We start from the raw sequence: 19,693 nt of genomic DNA on the forward strand, positions 1-19,693 counted from the left end.
GCTGGTTTTGCACAATATGATCATCTCGCTATTGCGTCGTAACATTACAAGTCAGGATCTTTCGATTACAATTTTGAACAGTTACAAGTGGGTTTATAGGAGCCACTGTGTAAAAGTATACAATAGTGTAGAAGAAATTTCTCCGCCGAATTTTTTTGTTCGTATTGATTGTTTGTGTTGCATACCCGGTAAACCGCTCCGTGGCGTAACACACGTACCAGGTATGTACTGAAGAGTACAGGTTGCATATGTAAGGTACCATTCCCAATCGGGCACAACATCGGGACCTGTCAGGGATTCGAACTCAGTACTTCCAGGTTCTGAGTCAACAACACTTACCACAACAGGGCCACCATAAAAGTAAAAGTAAACCATATGATACACAAACCCAAACATTTATATACTACTAGCGCTACATGTACATTATAGATCGTTCAAGCAAAGAAAATCGCGCCCTGATGTGTTGAGAACGCAAACTGTATCGCTTGCTAAGGAAACTGCGCGGGTGAGTTTGGGTTTGTCCTACGCGGAGAAAGATTTACCCGGAAAACAGGAAGCGTTTAGGGAGCGGTGTGATATGTTGGCGCAGAAAATTATCGTGTTTGTAAATCACGGGGGGAAAGCGCGTGTGTGTTCTCCCCTTTCTCTCTCTGTCTTTCCGTCTCTCTGTTTCTCTCTCTCTCTATATATATGTATCTCTGTCTCTATATCTACTAGTACGTCTCTGTCTGGCTGTCTCTCTCTCTCTTTCTATCTCTTTCTCTCTTTCTCTCTTTTTCTCTCTTTCTTTCTCTCGATTGTAGTGTAGTCATACATTTACTCCTGTTTGTAGAAGAACAAATTTTCCAAGAATTTGTCGACGGAAAAAAGTGGCGACTTAGAAAGTTTTGATATGATATGAATGATTTGATATATAAAGACAATAATATGTTGTAGTAATGTTAAACAGTTTTAGCGACCGCTTTTTTCTGACTGAAGTAACGTTTTTATCTGAACGGTGTTAGCTTCAGAATCTTACTTTGATTTGAATACCGCAAGTTCGCCTCAAATACAGTTGAACATTTGCCTGATCATTTCTTTTTATTTTGAAAAAACTCTCAATTTTTGATAGTGTGTCGTAAAAGTGGGAGGATCTTAACGTTAGATATTTTTTTACAACGATTTTCTTGTGTGACTTTTTATTTCTTGAAACTGTTCCAAAACGTTGCTCATACTAACATTCCGTCGGAAATCGCACCCAAATCCCCAGATTTCGTCCAAAATCACCAGACAAGTCGTAATATTCTATTTTGGTGGATTATCGCGCGCCCGAACCCTGCACCCCGCAGGTAACGTCAACTATTCAACTTTGAAAACTCACAAGCCACTTCGCCCCCCGGTATTATGAAAACCTTGAAGCTGGGATTTCATAATTTACAAAACCACAAGTCTGGGGCCAACTCTCCGAGCACTTCCCGAGTAGCTGTTTGTGTAGCCGCTTCTGGTAGGGAACTAAAACAAGTCAAGTGCGCGCACACAGTAGAAGTATTGAGGTCTTGTGTTAGCAAAGCTTATGATGGCACGCCGACGTGTGGACTTGCGCCACTAGTAATGCTTTGATATCGGCGGGGAACGTCCAAGTTCTAACTCATAATCATTCTCACGTGGAAAATGAATGTCTGGCTCCGGTTAAGTGTTAATTTTCGCAGCGGGAAGGTGTTTACCTGGTCCCCGACCTCGCCATACCTGCGACCGCGCCACATTTTCTACACGCTACCTCAAAATAAACGGCGTGGTCGCCATACTGGAGGTGTTGACGTACAAGGATACAGACTAGGGTTGGACATTTGAAGACGTTGACGTAACCAAAAGCATCAAGGACTCACAGAACTTTAAATGTAAAGTTAACGCCTACCTCAGCGCCGCTCGTCAGCGCCCTGTATAATGAACATTATTCAGCTCTGCTGCTAAGCTGAGGACATGGCAACAGCATAGAAAAAAAAGGAGATAGAAAACAGCAGTACACTGTCTTACTATAACATCTTCTCGAAAGACAGCTTGTCTGTATTTGAAAAGAAATTCCCATGTACGTTGAAAGCTACACTGTATGACTATTGCTGATCTCTCCGAGCATGTACATTTCTTATTTTGAACATCAATACAATTTGATGTTGTGTGGAATAGTATGGTGCCTGTAGATATGTTGTATGTCATGTTATACATTTTATGTTGCTGTTTCTGGCCATCTTGATAGTCACAAAGGCACCAATAGCATCATCGTTATCTATTATTCTGTTTTATCGCCATTATTTTCTATCGGTAGTCTTTTGTAATGATAAACATGCATGGGGAAAGACTCGTATAGACCATATTGGTCTCCCTCCTTCCTTAGTAGCATATCCAATTCATTTTGCTTAAACATCGCGTATTCTTATTTTCTACATTTGCGAAATAGATAAATAGATTAACGCAATAGATGGCATGAATTTGAAATATTTCTGTCAGGTGTATGATAAACAATATCATGCAAGATTGGCAGGATAAACCTTTGTTTGTTTACGGTTACCAAGGGAACAGATTTTCACATCCCTAGGGCCCAGCTAGTTAGACTGATTGACGTATGAAATTTGATTTTGCTAGATATTATCTGCACCAATCTCCTAGCTGGTGTAGTCATCTTGGCTCATCTTGTGTGCACTAGTTTAGGTTGTACTCTTTTTTCACTGGTCGTCTCAATGCACGAAGTATTGTCGTTGGAATCTGTGGTTCAAAACCCTTTTCCCTGTGCTACATTTCCTGTGTATGCAAACATGTATATGTGCTCATCACTTTATCCATACAGTAGTAATTGGTTTATTGATAAAAAAACATGGCATTGCAGTAAAAACTGAATTGCGCCTCAGTTTACAATCAACGTATACGGTAAAGTCATCGCAATAAGAATACTATGTGCAAGTAACGTTCAATGATGTCGACGTGATTAACAGTTCATACATCTTATATCGTAGATCAACACAGTTAAAGGCTGGATTTCTGTTCGTACTGTGTAAGGTAAAGTAGCAGGGTTTGAAAATCATTTTAAAATTGGACCTTTGTGAGATTCCTTATAAATGAAGCAGTAATGTGTAGAAATAATATAGAATGATAGATTTATAGATGTCAAACAATCCGTTTTTTGAATCTTTGGATTATAATGGTTTGATATTGTCATTTGTGTATTGCATTTGTAACTTTTTTTCCTAGTAATTCTGTGTACTCAAAGCTGGGAAAATAGGAAGGAATTGCTTTTTGACGATAATGCCCGCCAGAGCTACACTTTATATAGATCTGTCCGACTTGTGGCCGCGCGCAAAGATTCTCAAAACGCTACAGATCTATTGTTTGGTCAGCGACATGCCAAGCTATGTTTGATTTATATTTGCACTTTGTTCACTCAACAACAAATGTGTGAGACGGGATGTTGGATGTTATTATAATTATATTCACTTGGATCGTTGTTCTGATCCGATCGTCGTACAATTACAAGGTGAGCGCATACTCGTGCATGTGTTCTACGAAATTCAGCTGTTTTTTTTTTTTTTCCAGAAAAGGCTGTCCGTATTAGATCCTTGTCGCCGGTTACCTTCATTACAGCCTGCTTGAAAAAAATCCTATACTGTATATCAAAATCGTACAACGAAAGTACGCCGAATGTGACCGCGCCGTAAGAATTGAAGAAGACGTCGCTTGAGAAGGCGCTTGCTTTAGCTCGGCGTGCACAGCGCGATTCATCGTCTGTTTTCTAACTTAACCGTAACTCTCAGTACACTTATCTTCCACTTTACAACTTTACAGATCACAATCCATGAGGCTTCTCCGCTAAATGCGGCTATCTGGAGCTGTAACAAACGACTTCGCGGAAGCAAATCGCTTTCCCAGATGGCACATAAGACGCCCAGGAGAGCGGGAAAACCTAAGACTAACTCTGCATTTTACGGACTTGACAAGGATCAGGCTTAAAGGCGGTGAAACGTTCTTACCCTAGTGATGATAGGCGCGGGTGAGAAGTGCACACCTGTCGTCTGCGTTTCCCCGGCAACAGGCTTCTTTCCCTCAGATTTAGGACGGCGTGGTGGGGGGAGCGCCAGATACAATGAGGGCTTAGCCTAAGCTCCGACGTTTTGCTGTTCACTTTTGTTGTTTTTTTCCCCCGGTTCAGGGGTGTGAGTTCAAATCCAGCGGCTTGTGAGTAGATGTGAAGCCGGGGACCATCTGCGTTTCGCGCCCGCCGCAAGTCCCGATAATCTTAAGCTGTGCAAACAGCCGTCAGGTCGCCGGGTCAGAAGGCAAGGATAAAGACAGATGTTTTAATGCTCTTTCTATCTGCTGCAGGAATTGCCTGATTTTGGCACTGATTATTTCCCGAACATCGTCAACAAGGGTGAGCGGCATTGCCAGGGGCTATGCGGAGAAGGGGAACAGATGGCTCCAGGTGTGAGATCACTCAACAAGGGTCTCCTCGCGACCTCTAGCGGTTTAATACAAAAGTGCAATAAAGGCAACGTGCCTTTCAGCTTCACCAGGCCCGCCTCGCACATGTTGCGGAGTTGATTGTATTGATGCACCTTTCTCCATGGCGGTGCATTTAAGTAAGAAATGTATGCAGTCTCGAACAGCCTTGCTTGGGTGCTAAAGCAACATCAGTAATTGCAAATTAAGGGTGAATAATTCTAAGCCGGCTAAGTGTCCAGGCCGCACACAAAGCTTTTTTCTTTTCTTTTCATATCAAGCACCCAACGAGTCTGGTGGAGGCTAAAGATGTACCGATGTGCAGCCTCATCACTTTTTGAGCGCCCTCCAGGTGTACATGTAGTGACCAGCTGCATATTTCCAATGCGTCACTAGAGGGCGCTGCATCCGAGGGCAGCGACAACGTCAAGTCACTGCCAACTACAGTCTCTAAAGACTCAATTTCCTCAATGAACTGCTGGGAAAATAGTAGAATGTTGCCAAATAGACTGAATAATATGCCAGAGAATTCAGCTGACCAGAGAACTGTAATTTTTGCACTGGCGCCCAGGTTGTTCGTTGCTGGAACCTCCTTGGAGAGACTATTTTTCTACCAGAATTGAGGGAAGCTTAACTCACAGTTATTGACAGTTTAGACATCATTCGAACAATACAGTCTATTGATTTCGTAAAGACAAGGAGGATATATAGAGCCTATATAACCTCCTTGGTAGAAATAACAGTACTTGACACAGGAGCAATTGGGCACATGCGTGCCGCGACTTCCATCAAATCCGTGATATTGATAACTCATTGGTCATCCGCTACTCAGTGATGGGAGGGCACACCGGGTCACCCGTACGTTAGTCTTCTATTTCTTCTTAGCAATATTTAGCAAGTTGAAGTTGGTAGTCGGCGACTATAAGGTTTGATCCACTCACTCGAGGCGTGGCTCTCCTCACTCTGGCTTTACGTCCCATCCGAGGGACGTCCCTACCCGAAGCTATGTACTCATTTCCACCTGAGTGAAGTGAGGAAAGTCGTGTAAAATGCATTTCCCAGGGGACAAGATTTATGATATTACACTGATTACAGGATTCGCGAAGCCGGGACCTCTTGCCAATCTTGGGTTTTGGACCAAACACCCTGCCTTTTTATCGATAAGTGTGTTGGATTCTTTGACGCCTGAGGACCCCCCCCCCACACACACACATTGAACCGAAGACTTAATTGTCCCATCTGAGAGGACGATCAGCAGCTGAATTGCAGTCCATCGGATCCATGGATCCAGAAGTGTCCAAGTCTCTGTCCATGCCAACACAGTACTGCTGCTGAACCAAGTTCTTTTCACATAGTTTGTTGGCAAGTGGCAACGTCACATCTTTTGGGACTAACATCATCACTAGCAAAAAAGTACAATCTAAAAACCAAGGATGTTAAGGGAGGGTCTTCTTGCTGAAGCGCATATCAAAAGTCAAAGCCCCGAAACAACACACCTGATTAGAAGGTAGAAAAGAACATGCAACGCAGTTTTATTCCGCTAGGTGCGCGCTTGAACCATGTGACTTCCCGTCCGCCTGACCAATTTTGAAAAACTGACCAATCAAAAACCTCCTAAGATATTGCGCTTCCTAGTCGGCGGCATCGACCAATCAGCGCGAAGCGTACAAGTCACATGCCTTAGACAAGATGGCGGGTGAGTATTGCACTTTTTTCTTCTCAATTTTTGCATTCCTGTCGCATTTTCTGTCCCTTTAGATGACGACTCATCCTCTGCTGTCACCACTCACAGATCTGACGCTCCTTCAAGAGGACACAGACGACTTCTCTTACCAAGGTAAGGCCCGGATTCTTATTAAAACTCGCTCCTTTCGAGGTGCCTTTTTGGTGAGAAAAAAATTCCGACACTTGCTCCGTGGGATTTTTGTACGGCGTCATTCATTTTTTCGATCGACATTTTCACCATTCTGTGACCTAGCTTCACTTCAAATAGCTCGCATACGGTTCTATATCATGAAACGACACTCGTATATTATATCACACGGCCTACGGCGTCGTGGTTTAGCAGGACGACTTGCAGCAAAGTTTCTTTCTGTAAAAACTGGGCCGCCACAAATCGGCATGTTCACCGCCGGAAGTCAGACGGCGTTTTTAACATGTGAAGCCCTTAGGTCATCATCTTCTTCGACTAGAGACATTTGCATACGGGATCTAAGGTGAAAATTAGCTACAGGGCGACTGTTAACTGTATTTTTGGAAAGCAGAGGTTATACCTGAGTGTTAGGCTGTGAAAGGGAAGAGGAAAGGTCGTTATGATATCTGACCCCATTTTCATTATTCAGCTATGGGGGAGGGGGGCACACGTGAGTAAGTACTAGATATGATATTTCAAGTGGCCTACATATTCGTCCTTACCTTTCGTAAACGCTTTCTGATTTTATCCCTTTCTTGTCCTTCATAAAGCAGTGCTCGAAATTCATTTTTGGGCATTTGGTGCACCTTACTTAAAGTTAGTACTTAGGTGCGCTGAAATAAATTGGGTGCACGGCGTTGAGCAGAGTGTCAACAAAACCTAATAAGTTACAAATTTGACTTCTCCATTTCAGAGCATTTTCACTAGTGTACAATAGCACCTTAATGTACATAACCCTACAAAAATGTGTCACAAATCCCCTACAAATACCCCGCAAAAATGTGTCACAGTCAAAAATCTAGGTGCACAGTTCCAAGTTTGGGTGCCCAAGGAGCATATGCACCCAGTACATGTATTTTGAGCCCTGCAAAGAATTCTAAGCTCAAATACTAGTATTAGGTCTGACGTTTTTAAACATATCATTTTCTTGGTACGAACTGTGGATGAAAGGTAGTTTGTGCCCTCATTGGAACTTTTGTAGACTCTTGTGGCCCTGTTGATGTCATGAAGTTTCAGTTTTTGTTTGTCAAATGGGACGGAACGGCTGCAATTTTTGTCTATCCCGAAAGTAGCAAAATTTTGTAAAGGAACGGAGAAGGAGTGATGATGAAGAGAGCCTAAATGCCTAGACAAATTGACGTTGTGTTTCCGATTACGCTACTGATAAAATGAGGATTGATAGGTGGGGATTCTCTCTGCTCGAGGCACCTCTTCAAACACAGGACCCCCATTTTTTACGTCCCTTCCAAAAGACGTTGCAGCCCCAACCAAGATTCCCAAGATTCAAACCGGGGCCTCCTAGTTACCAACCAATTTTGTGAGGCTGCTACCAGTTGATATCCCATTCCCATGGTTTAATTTTGTCCTCCAGAAAAAGAATCTCTCCCCCTAGTTGTTCACAAGAGACAGGGACTAGATGTGTACAGCAAACACAGGTGGTGGGCAGATTGCCAGAATCTCTCTGCATATGCCCATAATGCCCTGGGACAGAGAGCTGAATCACATCATGTAGGATGGTTCAATAAAGGTTTTATGAAAACATCTCTTTCTTCTGTAGATATAGAATTGAAAGCTAAATCCCTGTTGAATGTTTGCTTCAAGTTAAAGAGCCTTGATTTTCTAAGAATAAGATGGGAGACTGTTCCATTGACATGTGACATTTATGAAGGTTAGACATCAGGTTAACAATATTCAAAGACAATTCAATCTCTGCAACTAGATAATATTCGGAGACTACCTCCGGATGTTTCGAGTGACATCCATCATTCTTCTTCAGCGTCACTAGAATAAACTGGCAGATCAAGACAATACTAGTACATCATGAGATGTAAGTGGAGAAACGGTTGAACATACATTGTAGTAAGGTCACTAACTCTTAACCGTTAAGATAATTTTGATTTGCATATCAAAGATGTGATCTTAAACAAAAGGGATTTGTTAATTTGATATTGTATGAAAGTGGTTTCTAAAATTTGCTACCACAGAATTATATAAACATGTCCTTGAAAGTTGCCACAGAGAATGCAGAAGAGATTCCTGATGTGAAAACAAATTCCTCCCCAGTTTTTTCCTGTTCCGTTTTCAAGACTATTTTCTTCATTTTTGTTCCGCATATCCGGTAGACCATCTTATGTGTAACATACCAGCAATACTCAGGTACTTATTTTCAGGAGTTGGGTCAGAAAATGTGTTAAGTGCCTTTCCCAAGGTTACAACATTGGAGCCTGCTAGACATTCAAACCCAGAACCTTTACTTAAGATTGTAAGTCAACAACCCTAACTACAAGACCACCTTGCAACTTATTTTTCCTTACATGTATGAAGTTCAATGACTTCTGACTTTTCAGTAGCGCAGTGTTCAAGTGTGATGTCATTACCGTGTGATAGAGTAGACAGGGGATTAACAGTAACACTGAGGCTTCCCCGAAGTTGATGACAGCTGATAGCCAGGAGTGTTCCTTGGGCGGTTAATTAGCGCACACTTCCACCATTCCTCCCCTGGTATATATGCAAAGACATGTGGGCAATGTTAGTGTAAAAGGGGAAATGTTCATGGGGATTTAATTTAGCGGTAGTGAGAAAATGGTAGCCTCCACCAGGCCCTCCGACGGACGTATGAATTGTAGAATTCGGTAGAGAAAGTAATAATTTTCCAGTAGAGTCAGTCCACGGTGATGATCACATTTCGTCCGAGTAGTTTTCAAATGAAACCCTGGCAAATATTTTTCCTATAGCTGGCGTAGTTAGTCTGGTAGAGACTAAGAAAATGGAGTGTGCAGTAGTTTTACGTTCAGCAGTTGAAACAAGGGGGTATTAGATGGAACAAACACTTTCGCAGTGGTTTCAGTCTGTGGTGAAGAAGTAAAAAACTGTGAACATAAACGATAAAGCTACTGAGAACTTTTCCCTTTTACAGTACCTTTTTTTTTGTGGCGCTGCAGGTTTTTTTGTCTCCGCAAACTCAGGATGGTTTCTGTTGCAGTGTTTTTAATTGATGAAGTAGGAATATGCGTGGAGCTTATTAAGCATGAGGAATTGCATGTGGATGTACATGTATGTGGATACCACTGGTATGTGTGTATATTTAGTTTCAATTAGGCATCACTATGTTATCAATTCACATTACAACATTACAGGGATGTCAGTATGTACAATGTATGCTTGCTTTACTCCACACCATTATCAGGGATCTCCCCAGAAATATAGAGCAGGATGGGGGGAGGGTGCCAAGCACAGGATACGTGTGGCGAGGGGGGAGGTCTGGAGGGGGCGCACACCCCTTGAAAGGAGAACGGCTGTTGCATTTTGCTTTTTTCAGACATACTGGAAGTCATTTATTGCAACTTTAGCTTTACATCTGAAATTTCTAGTTTTGAGCAAAATTACAGGCTCTGCTGAGTAAAAATTGGAAAAAATACAGTAATCTTGAAAATTCACAGGATGGAGCTGGGATTAAAACAGGATGGAGGAGCGCCACTGTTCCATTATTTAGGGAGATTCCTGCATTATGAAATGGGAATGATAAAATGGGAAATTTATGATACATTCTTGTTGGATCTCCAATACAACTGAACAGCCATGGAGGTCAGATTGCTGAAACATTGTGTATAGACCATACAGGTTACTGTTAATCATGAAACTTGTGGTTTTGCTTTCTCGGTTTTCGCAGTGACCTCGCCACCGTCAATTCACGACAGCAAAAATACGTCTTCCCTGTATGCCCACTGTACTGCAGAATCGTTTTGTGTATTTAGAACGGCGCCAAAACCTCCTTTCCCTCCTACCGTAAAATAAAACCACCACGAAAGTAAATGCATCCTGTTGATTTTCAAAGTCGGTATTTTTTCCAATTTTTACCCAGCAAAGTCTGTAAATTTTGCTAAAAACTGGAAATTTCGGATGTAAAGCTGAAGTTGCAGGAAATGACTTCCATTATGTCTGAAAAAGGCAAAATTCAACAGCCGCTGTCCTTCTGAGAGGTATGCGTCCCCCCTTCAGACCTCCTCCCTCGTGGCGCTTATCCTATGCCTGGCACCTCTCCCCATCCTACTCCTACATCCTACCATTTCTAGGGAGATCCCTGTGTGTAGCTGTACTTGAACTTCCTTGAAGGAAACTCTCAAGTTTCTACAGTACAGGAGACGGAAGATGTCTGGCCTGCATCCTTCATACACCTGTCTGATAAGACCTAGACAGGTGGTCAGGTCAAAGGTCAGGTCAGGTCGTGCCTGCTGTGCTCTAACCCTAGGGCGTTGACCCACAGGCCACAGTGGTGACAGTGTGACACTGACACATTGTAGGTGATCTTTGACATCTATTTTAAATTCCTGAATTTTTCTTTATTCAATGAAAATGGTCGTTCTGTCTTCTGCCTGCCTATCACGTTGCTTCAGACAGTGGTGAACTAAAAACCATTGCAAACACTCCATTTTCTACCTACCGCGATTGAAATTAAATCACAGCAAACAGAAATGGATTTACTGTACCGTCCATATTCAAATCGGTCAAAAAACTGGTCCACTGATTTTTGTTTCTGGACCAGTCTGGCAAGAAATACTGTTCTGTACTTGTACCATGTACCGTACTACCCACCCCTATGTAGTACCATAGCTAGTGTTACCATAGTTGAAGATGTTCTCACTGGTGCTTCCAGTGTTGAGATAACGTGTAATTATATACCAGGGGATGACCTACTTGGCAACACAGCATGCTCCAGTCACATGTCTGAAATAATTATCCCTCCTACATACACTCCTGGGGTGCCTAATACATGTTGATGACTACATGTTAATGGGGGTTAGGTTAATGTAGTTATGGCATCAATGTCGGCGGTGGAAATCTTCATGTATTTAAAGCCTGAAATGTCGAAGGGCAACGTTGGAATGATATGTTGTTGGCACAAACACATTCTGTTTATGAAGAGACGCCAAACTGACTGAAATTTTATTTTCAAACCATGCAAATAAGAAACACTACAATAAGTATGTGTACATTAATAGAAAACATACAAAATTGTCATGAAAATTAATGTTTTTCCCATCCTAGGATTTGAAATCAAACAATGCAGGGGAAAATGAAATAATGCTTTTGCAGAAAGAATTTTTTTCAGGCACTTACAGAAACTGTAATGGCCTTTTGATAAAATGTCATTAATGTTTCTGCCTTATTCTAAAATAAAAAAAATCTCATTTTTTGGTAGCATGGTAGTTTTGAAAATCTGGTGTTAAAGGTGTCCAAAGCATTTTAAGGGCGTTGAAAGTTGTATTTTCAAAATCAAATTTCTAGTGATTTCTGTCCATAGTAAGTTTGATAGTCCCATTACATATCGACCATCATGGAGACTGAAGTGAAGATGCGATATCGTTGTGTGGTGGGAACTCACTGAAAATCTGAGCGTGTGGAGACCAGCCATTATTTTCAATCTTCCGAACATGCGCAATTCTGACAGATGAGTCCCTAACGCTTCCGGAGAAAGAATCACATGGTCATGGCTCAATGTGCTCGGACATTGTGACGTCACAAGGCCGGAAGTTACCGAAAACCGTAGACAGAAAACGGTTACGGCTGGATTCTAGGCTGATTATTGGGTGGTACCAATAAATGAAATACTCCTTTTGCTGCTTGTTTCTGAGCTCTTTTTAAACACCTTAAGTATGAAATAATGATGCACATGGGGTAATATGGAGAAGTAAATGTCAATTTCACACTGATTACCTTATCCAGTTTTACCCCCTGAAATCGCTTAGCGCACCTTTAATAGAGTTATTGGTAGTCAGTACATGTACGCGATGTCGGTGCATTTGTATTTCATTTCTGGGGGCTTAGATCCAAGTCAGGTGATTTCAAAGTAGCCTTACGATGCAAACTGCTACATTTTCACCGCTGGCCCGATAGACCCACGCGCATATGCACCGGGGGACTATGCACCATTAAAGATTGACGTCATGTGGTGCACTAGATGATTTCCGCTGACAATTGACTGAAATTATTACCTTTGTGGCTTCGAGACTGCCTCTAGACCGTACCATGTCGTTGCGTATGGTATCCACGCAGTATGGAATTCTAATTTGTGAGGCCTAGGAAAATTAATGTTGTGTTTCTGATTACACTTTATTTACAGTCCTTAAAAAATTAGGGTCAGTAGGTAGAGATTCTCTCTTTTATTTTGAAGATTTTGTCAGAAGTAACTACTGAAAGTACAATGTATTCCGCACATTCTTACTGTTCAAAGCCTTAATCTGCTATATGAGTGTGAAATACAGGAAGTCTGCTTTGAATTTCACAGATCAAAAATTTTATAAAAAAAGGCTAGGGTTAGAACTCGGAAGATTTTTGCTAGGGTTGGTTGGGTAGGCTGAACCTTGCAGTTAAAGAAGTAGGAGTGCTAAATAGGTTATGTATACAGATAGATGCAATTATTTGTACCGTTAATGTTGCTGCCCTTCTGATAAATTATTAACTAGTGGCGCTTGCTACAAAAACAATGGAGGGGGTTTGCCAATCCATTAATAATAGATTGGGGCATTTAGGGCTCATAGTCATATATGTAGTGTATACCCACCCAGCTAGCCTCTCTGTATGTGTTTGCAGTTAACAGTTCTACATGTATGTCCGAAGTACTTTATCATAACATATATCTTAGTGTTATCTGACATTTTGTTTTCTTTGTACAGTATAGATAACTAGAGATATTTTGTACGGAAGAAAAGTTAAATTTTTACAAATCCTAAAATCAAGATGCACATTAAATTCTGCCGATAAAAAAAGGCTATTTCGTTACCGGGTAGCCGTACATGTGAAGATATTGGTACGAGAATTGCTGGTGATAGATTTAATGATGCAGGCATCAAAAGATGAGCGCCTCGGGCAGCTATAAGCGTGGGCCTTGCAGACTGGGATGCTCCGTCCCAAAAGTTGCCTGACAGGGTTGTGCACGCAGTCTGTCGGTGGGTTCTCACAGGTGCCCTACAGACGCATCATGTCCTACATGTACCATGCTGGCAGAGTCCGATTCAGAGGTAAGCTCGTTAGCGTGATAATTAACCCGCACGTGTATGAAGTACGTATCAAGGTCACGGCGGACAGGGAAGTTTCCCGGCAACGGTACAGGCTCAGACATGGAGGGGCTCAGGCTTGGTCAGTACGTGCGTAGAAGCATACATATGTGAGGTCGACGGTGAAAAGATGGGAGCAGTGTAAAGTGTGTTAGTAAATAGGTTTGCTACATGTTTACCACTATGCAGAACTGAATGTGTGACAAGGTCAGGCATAGGTCGAAGTGGGTATTTAAAACATGCATCAGCAAAGACTTATGTGCCATTAATTGCTTTATTAATTCGAATGGTAACAGTTATGAATCTTTGTTGGACACGCATACTGATTGTCTTGTGTGGTTTTCTGCATCACTCAACAAGCGATGTCTGAAAACGAGTTTACTGTGTGCATGTGTACACATGAGGTTAGGGCATTGTTGTCTGTTTACTCGCGGTAGGAGATAAACAGAGCAATGTCCAGGGCCACAAACACACACTTACATGTTTGCATCAATTGCATGATACGAGTATTAGTAGATGAAAAGGTTTTGCAGGTTGTCTCATAAAGTTTTTATGTCTTTGTTTTCTTCTGAATCGATGATTGCAGTTTGATAACAGCAAACATATGTGATGTTTTATGCATTATTTATAAGGAAGAAAGAATGAAAAATTCAAGTTTTAACTTGTGGTGTGGAGGTGAATTTATTTTCCAGTAAAATGCATACATAGCCAGCCTGTCCCGATGACCTAGCCATGTGTGTGGGCGGCGGGGGTGGCAGTTTGGCATTCACGTGTCCTGAAATACTTAACGCTGGTCACTTTACATTCGGAAAGTCATTTACAAGGGCAGTGTTCTTGGATGGACGTGGTGCATGTCAACTTGGGTTGCCAATGAGGTTTCACACATAGTTGAAAAGAGATTGCTTCCCTAATTATAATGAAAGCCTATATGTGTTGGTAGTAATCATTAGTACAATACATGCTAAACTTTCTTCCAACACTAAGGTATTCACGGATCAAATGTTCGATGACCACTGTCGCCTTCTTCAGATTGCTTCCCTGCTTGATATGAAAAAAAACTAACAATTGTTGTAATGCCATTTGATTTAAAAAAACAAACAAACTTGTGTAAGATTCTTGGTTCCTTTCAAAATCTGAGTAAGTGAGTGAGTGAGTGTTTGAAATGACTCGAAGACCAAGTCCATTATCTCTCCACACGGAATGTAATAATGAATGCCTACATCATTGTAAGTATTCTGATAATGGTATCAGGGACTGCCCCTAGATACAAGCTCGTGTAAGATTGTAACTACAGGGTATCACTGTAATGTGCCATCATGTATTCAAGGGGAGATTCTACAAGAGAAGTTAGATTTGCCAGGGGCAATTTCACGGTTCAGCCAGTAGTTGTCAGAAGGATGGATTCTCTTTGGTTTACTTGACGTTGAATTTCTGCCAGATGATGTGAAGGTTTTGGAAAAAGAAAGAAGCTTGTAGAGGATGAGATGAATGTTACATGTTATTCGTTAAGCATTCATTCATTTATTCATTCACTTACTCACCTAACCTTGATACAATATTATTGATGGATTTTATGTACTGTTACACAGTTGAGCTCCTGGTTCCAGTTAGTTGGTAACTGGGAGACCCCAGTTCAGTCCTTGGTCAGGACATCTCGCAAGGGACGTAAAATGAGGGTCCCGTGTTCGAGGAGGTGCCTGGAGCATGTTAGAAGGGCTAGCAACCATTCCCTGTAAGTGTAAGAAAGATACCCTGCTACTGAAACAGGAAAGAAACTTGCTTTCCTATGGCCACTAGGCACTACAAGGGTACATATTATATATGAATGAACAAACAAACAAACCATGCCTTAAAATGTAATAACCAAATTGCTATTATTGTAAGTCCTGTTATGGATTTAGCATATCAACATAACAAAAGAAGGATAACTTGTTTATGATAGAATGTATTACTGTTTGAAGTAGCAATTATACAACTGTGTGACTTGTAGTTAATTTTCTATCTTATATGATTATGACGTCCCAGTTGTGTGCTTCTCTGCACGACTGATGATAGCCATCTTCCCCAGAGACGGTAATTATCCCGACTTAAGTCCAAGCAATCTGAAATTTGTTTTATTTGAATGGAAAAATTGGATTAAGGCTCAGATTCGTGACATTGTTGTCAACAGAGATGACCGATATGCAGCAATTAAAAATGTTTCCAAATAGTGAGGTTTGGAGTAATGTGTATGTTGAATGAATCAAAAAAGTGATCTCGAACTGAACAGGTACTCTTCCACTGGTCGTGATGGAGAAGACAGACACTGTACAGTACAGTATCTACAGGGTCATTGTACCTGGTAAATTCCCCTAGCTCTGTTCGACAAGTGAAATGCACTGTAAGGCAACAGCTGGGATTTGTACTCCTAACCTATTGGTACAGAAGAAGGGTCTCTAACCCATTGCTGTCTCCAGGACCCGTCCCTCCGTCCCATGACAGAAATTTGCTTGTTGGGACCCTGTCTGTCCGAAAATCTTAACTTTATGACATGAAATTGATGAAAATGTATCTTCATAAACTTAAAATGACTAATTTAACGATGAAAAATCAAAACATCGGCTCCCAAACAATGAGTGGGACGGAAAAAAATTAAATGCTGGAGACAACCCTGCTCTAAGTCTAACCACTAAACCACTTATGTTGTGCTAAATGACTCTGATCATACTTTGACCCCAAAAACACTTTGATGCAATTTGTGTCTTCACGCAATGGCTGATTGCTGAAGTCACAACTACATTTTAAAAAAATGAGGCCAAGTAAATGAATTGTATTTTAAGGCTCAACCATTGGACTGAAAATTAGTTCTGCCAAATCAAACGCAAAATGCAGGAAATAGCATTTTGTGGCACTTTCCCAGAACGTAATGTGAATATGCGGGACTCCTGGAGTCCTGGCGATCAGCCTGGCTGGTGACTTGTTAAGCAATAATCTGAGTCAAAAGTCAACAATAACTAGACACATTTTAACCCTTGACCAGAATGGTACCACAGTTCCAATGTTATTTGAGGCACGTACAGAAATTGTTGTCTTGTAGTTGCAATAGAATTCATCACAGTTTCTGTTGGATGTTTGGTGTCAATGTTGCATCAGAATCTTTGTCCGTTGCATACAATATCTTTCCCCACACAACATTAGGAAACTGTAGACAGGATATCATCCTTACATTTGCGAACACAGCCTTATACAATATGTTCTGTCGAAGTGATGCATTTTGTAAGTAAAGAAGTTTCTACCATTCCTAAAGCCTTCGGCGCTCGACAAAGCTCGCTCAAGCCAAGGCGTGATGGCGGACAAAGATTTACAGTAACTGTTGAAAGAGCGCTGCCTTGTACATTGATCGGGTCATGTGGATGCCCTGTGAATAACGTTGTCGACATCAGATAAGAGAGAGCGGCCATTTTTATTAACATGGATCTGAGGTTTCATCCCGGCACTCTGACAGCTGGGGAGATGGGAGAGGTACGATTTACTAATGGAAACATGGTCGTTATGGCAACGATATCATGCTTGTCTATTACGGGCTTAGCTGACAGGAGAGAAAAATTTGCTTCCCTGTGGTTTGGATTTGTAATCTTATATCTAATGCACTGCTGCTTATATTTTTGTCTGTCGTACTCATTGTTTGGTAGCCCATCTTTTTAATTTTCATTATTAAATCTGTCAGTTTAAGCTTGCGAAAATACATTTTCATCAATTCCATGTCATTTGATTCAGATTTTTGGGGCGGATGCGGTGAGATTTTTTTTGTCCTCCAATGCAGTTCAAAGAAATAGAGGTGCCTTTCCCCCCAAAAAGACTTTTGAATGGTATAACCGTATTTATTAAAGTAATAAATTTTCTGTCCACAAATTGATGGATTGATGAGTGGGTTGGGGGTTTCACTGGTACTTAGTCATGATCAGTATGTTGTAATGGAGAGAGATATTGTGATGCTAAGGACATACTGTAATTATATGTAAGCCTCACAGATGGCAACTTGCTGATGTACCAATAGAAGCTGAGAGTTTTGAGTCAAGTATACTAGTACACGTATGTACATGTATATTGATAGTTAAAACTCTCAATGGAAATAGTCTGAAGTGGCAGACCAGATAAAATGGTAAGAGATGGCGTCGCGTTGGCGCAGTGGCAGGGTGTTTGGCCCAGAACCCAACGGTCCTAGGTTGAAATCTGCGGTCCCCTGATTTATCTCCTTGTCGTTGTGCCCTTGGGAAAGGCTCTTGACATGACTTTCCACACTTCACTCAGGTGGAAATGAGTACCTAGCTTCGGTTAGGGACGTCCCTTGAATAGGACGTTAAATGGAGGTCCCGTTTTAGAGAAGAACCACACCTCAAGCAGGTAAAAGAACCCAGTATGCTTATCGAAAAGAGCAGGGGCTTTTCCCAGTGTGAGTGGATCAAGTAGATCTGCCCGGATATGCTGCTTGTGCTGTTCAGTACAAACCTGGTGTGTTAGTTACGCCACGAGGTGGTTTACCGGGTATGCAATACAAACAAACAAAGGAGAGGGTTGGAAACGACTGTCTCCAGGACCTGGGTTATGGCAGCGCGGCCACTAGTCCGGCCCTAAAGCCCTCAATTGTCGGGGCTTGCATGATGTGTCCCGGCAGTAAATTCTACTCCCTAATAGTACGTGGGAAAAAGAAAATCTAGAGCAGTCTGTGCTTGCAGGGATTAGCTTGTATTTGTTTGTATTTGTTTACTTGTGGGCTGGTTAAAGGTATTTTTCATTTGATAAATGTATGAGACCTTGGAACTCTAATTCTAGTATTAAAAATAGTTGTTGTTGATATTCTGAAGTAATACTAATAGTAAAGTCAGAAGTTGTCACTGTAAAGGTGTAATGCAATAGAGTTTCTGTAGACAGGCTGTCTTATTGTATAACAGATTATATAGGCCTGAGATGGAATCTGTTTCCTGTGAGTATAGAAATACAGCTAGGATCATTGATTTGCTGGTGAAGAGAAGTCATTACAACTGACTGTCTGTCCTTGGTACTGTTATGAGGTTAGGGCTAACAGGATTCCTCTCCAGGCCTTATCTATCAGATCAGGACTTGGTTGGGTACATATGGAATTGGATATGCTTTGCCCAAATGAGCATCCAATGTCTATTAGTGTGTAGTCTGTAAAATTAATGTAGTACACCGAACCTGAGGTCTAAAATATGTAGTTGTAACTAATCGTGTTGCCCAACACATAACTAGAGTCTAAGTCACGAACACACATACACAACCATAAACATTCTAGTGACGCTGAAGAAGACCCATGGATGTCACTTGAAACGTCCGGAAGTAAATCTCCACATTTAATCCACTTGTAGAGTTTCATCATCATCTTGGCATGAGAATGTCACGGATGGCCATTACCCTCCTCCTCCAGTCCTCTCTGTCCTCCATTGCTCTTGGCAGCTCTTCTGGTGTGCATCCTGCATCCTCACAGAGCTGCTGTATGTAGGTTGTGTGAGGTCTGCCTACACTTGCATGTCCATGTTTTGGTGCCCAGGAGGACGTCCCTGACGATCTCTCCCTCACTCTTCCAGGAATGCCCAGCGAAACGTAGTCTCCTCTCACGGATGACTTGAGATATGGGGGGTAAATCCCCATATACATGTAGCAGGTCCTTGTAGAGTTTGAATTATCTATATACTACCAAAAACAGTACCCCCATCAGAGGTGATCCTCCTTCCATAGGTGATGAGAAAACATGTATCTTGATGCAAGATTTGTTTGCCCCCAGTAGGTGATGAGTTGGAGGATGGGGATGAGGAGACGGGATGCGCAGATGAAGGTTGTCCTGACGATGAAGTAGAGGATGAAGATCCCACCATGTCTGTGTTTGACTCTCAACCCGAGGAACTGCTGACTCCGCTGGCCAAACTAGAGAGGAACATCAACTCAGACAGCATCTTTAACAGGTGAGAAATTAGAAAAAAATTAGACTAGAAATGTAACATTTGCATTAGGGCTGTCTCCAGTTAAAAATTTATTTCTGTTCCACTCATTGTTTGGGAGCCTACCTGCCTGCCTATGTGCACAGGCCAGAAACTGGCCCCTTGCTTTCCAGGTGGATCCTCCAAAAAGTCCTGTCCCTTGCCCTAGCCTCTGCTTCACGAATGGGAGCCCATGTAGTTAATTCCGTTAAATCTTTCAGTTTAGCTCTAAGCTTGAGAAAGTACATTTTCATCAATTTCATGTCATGAAGTTTAGATTTCTT

The 19,693-nt window shown here is 41.7% G+C and overlaps 1 protein-coding gene across 14 annotated transcripts in view; it reads left to right on the forward strand.

Moving 5' to 3' along the window:
* Nucleotides 1–6,104: 6,104 nt before the first annotated feature.
* The window catches only part of LOC136438763 (serine/threonine-protein phosphatase 4 regulatory subunit 1-like), a 45,720-nt gene continuing 32,131 nt past the window's right edge, over nt 6,105–19,693 (forward strand). For 9 of the 14 annotated variants that reach the window (XM_066433681.1, XM_066433685.1, XM_066433688.1 and 6 more), the window contains exons 1-2: nt 13,344–13,398; nt 19,217–19,394. In XM_066433681.1, the coding sequence (XP_066289778.1) occupies nt 13,359–13,398; nt 19,217–19,394 (218 nt within the window). In that variant the 5' untranslated portion in view covers nt 13,344–13,358. The other 5 variants (XM_066433691.1, XM_066433692.1, XM_066433689.1 and 2 more) reach the window with 5 other exon arrangements.

Source organism: Branchiostoma lanceolatum, chromosome 7 (assembly GCF_035083965.1).
Source record: "Branchiostoma lanceolatum isolate klBraLanc5 chromosome 7, klBraLanc5.hap2, whole genome shotgun sequence".
NCBI classification, from domain to species: domain Eukaryota; kingdom Metazoa; phylum Chordata; class Leptocardii; order Amphioxiformes; family Branchiostomatidae; genus Branchiostoma; species Branchiostoma lanceolatum.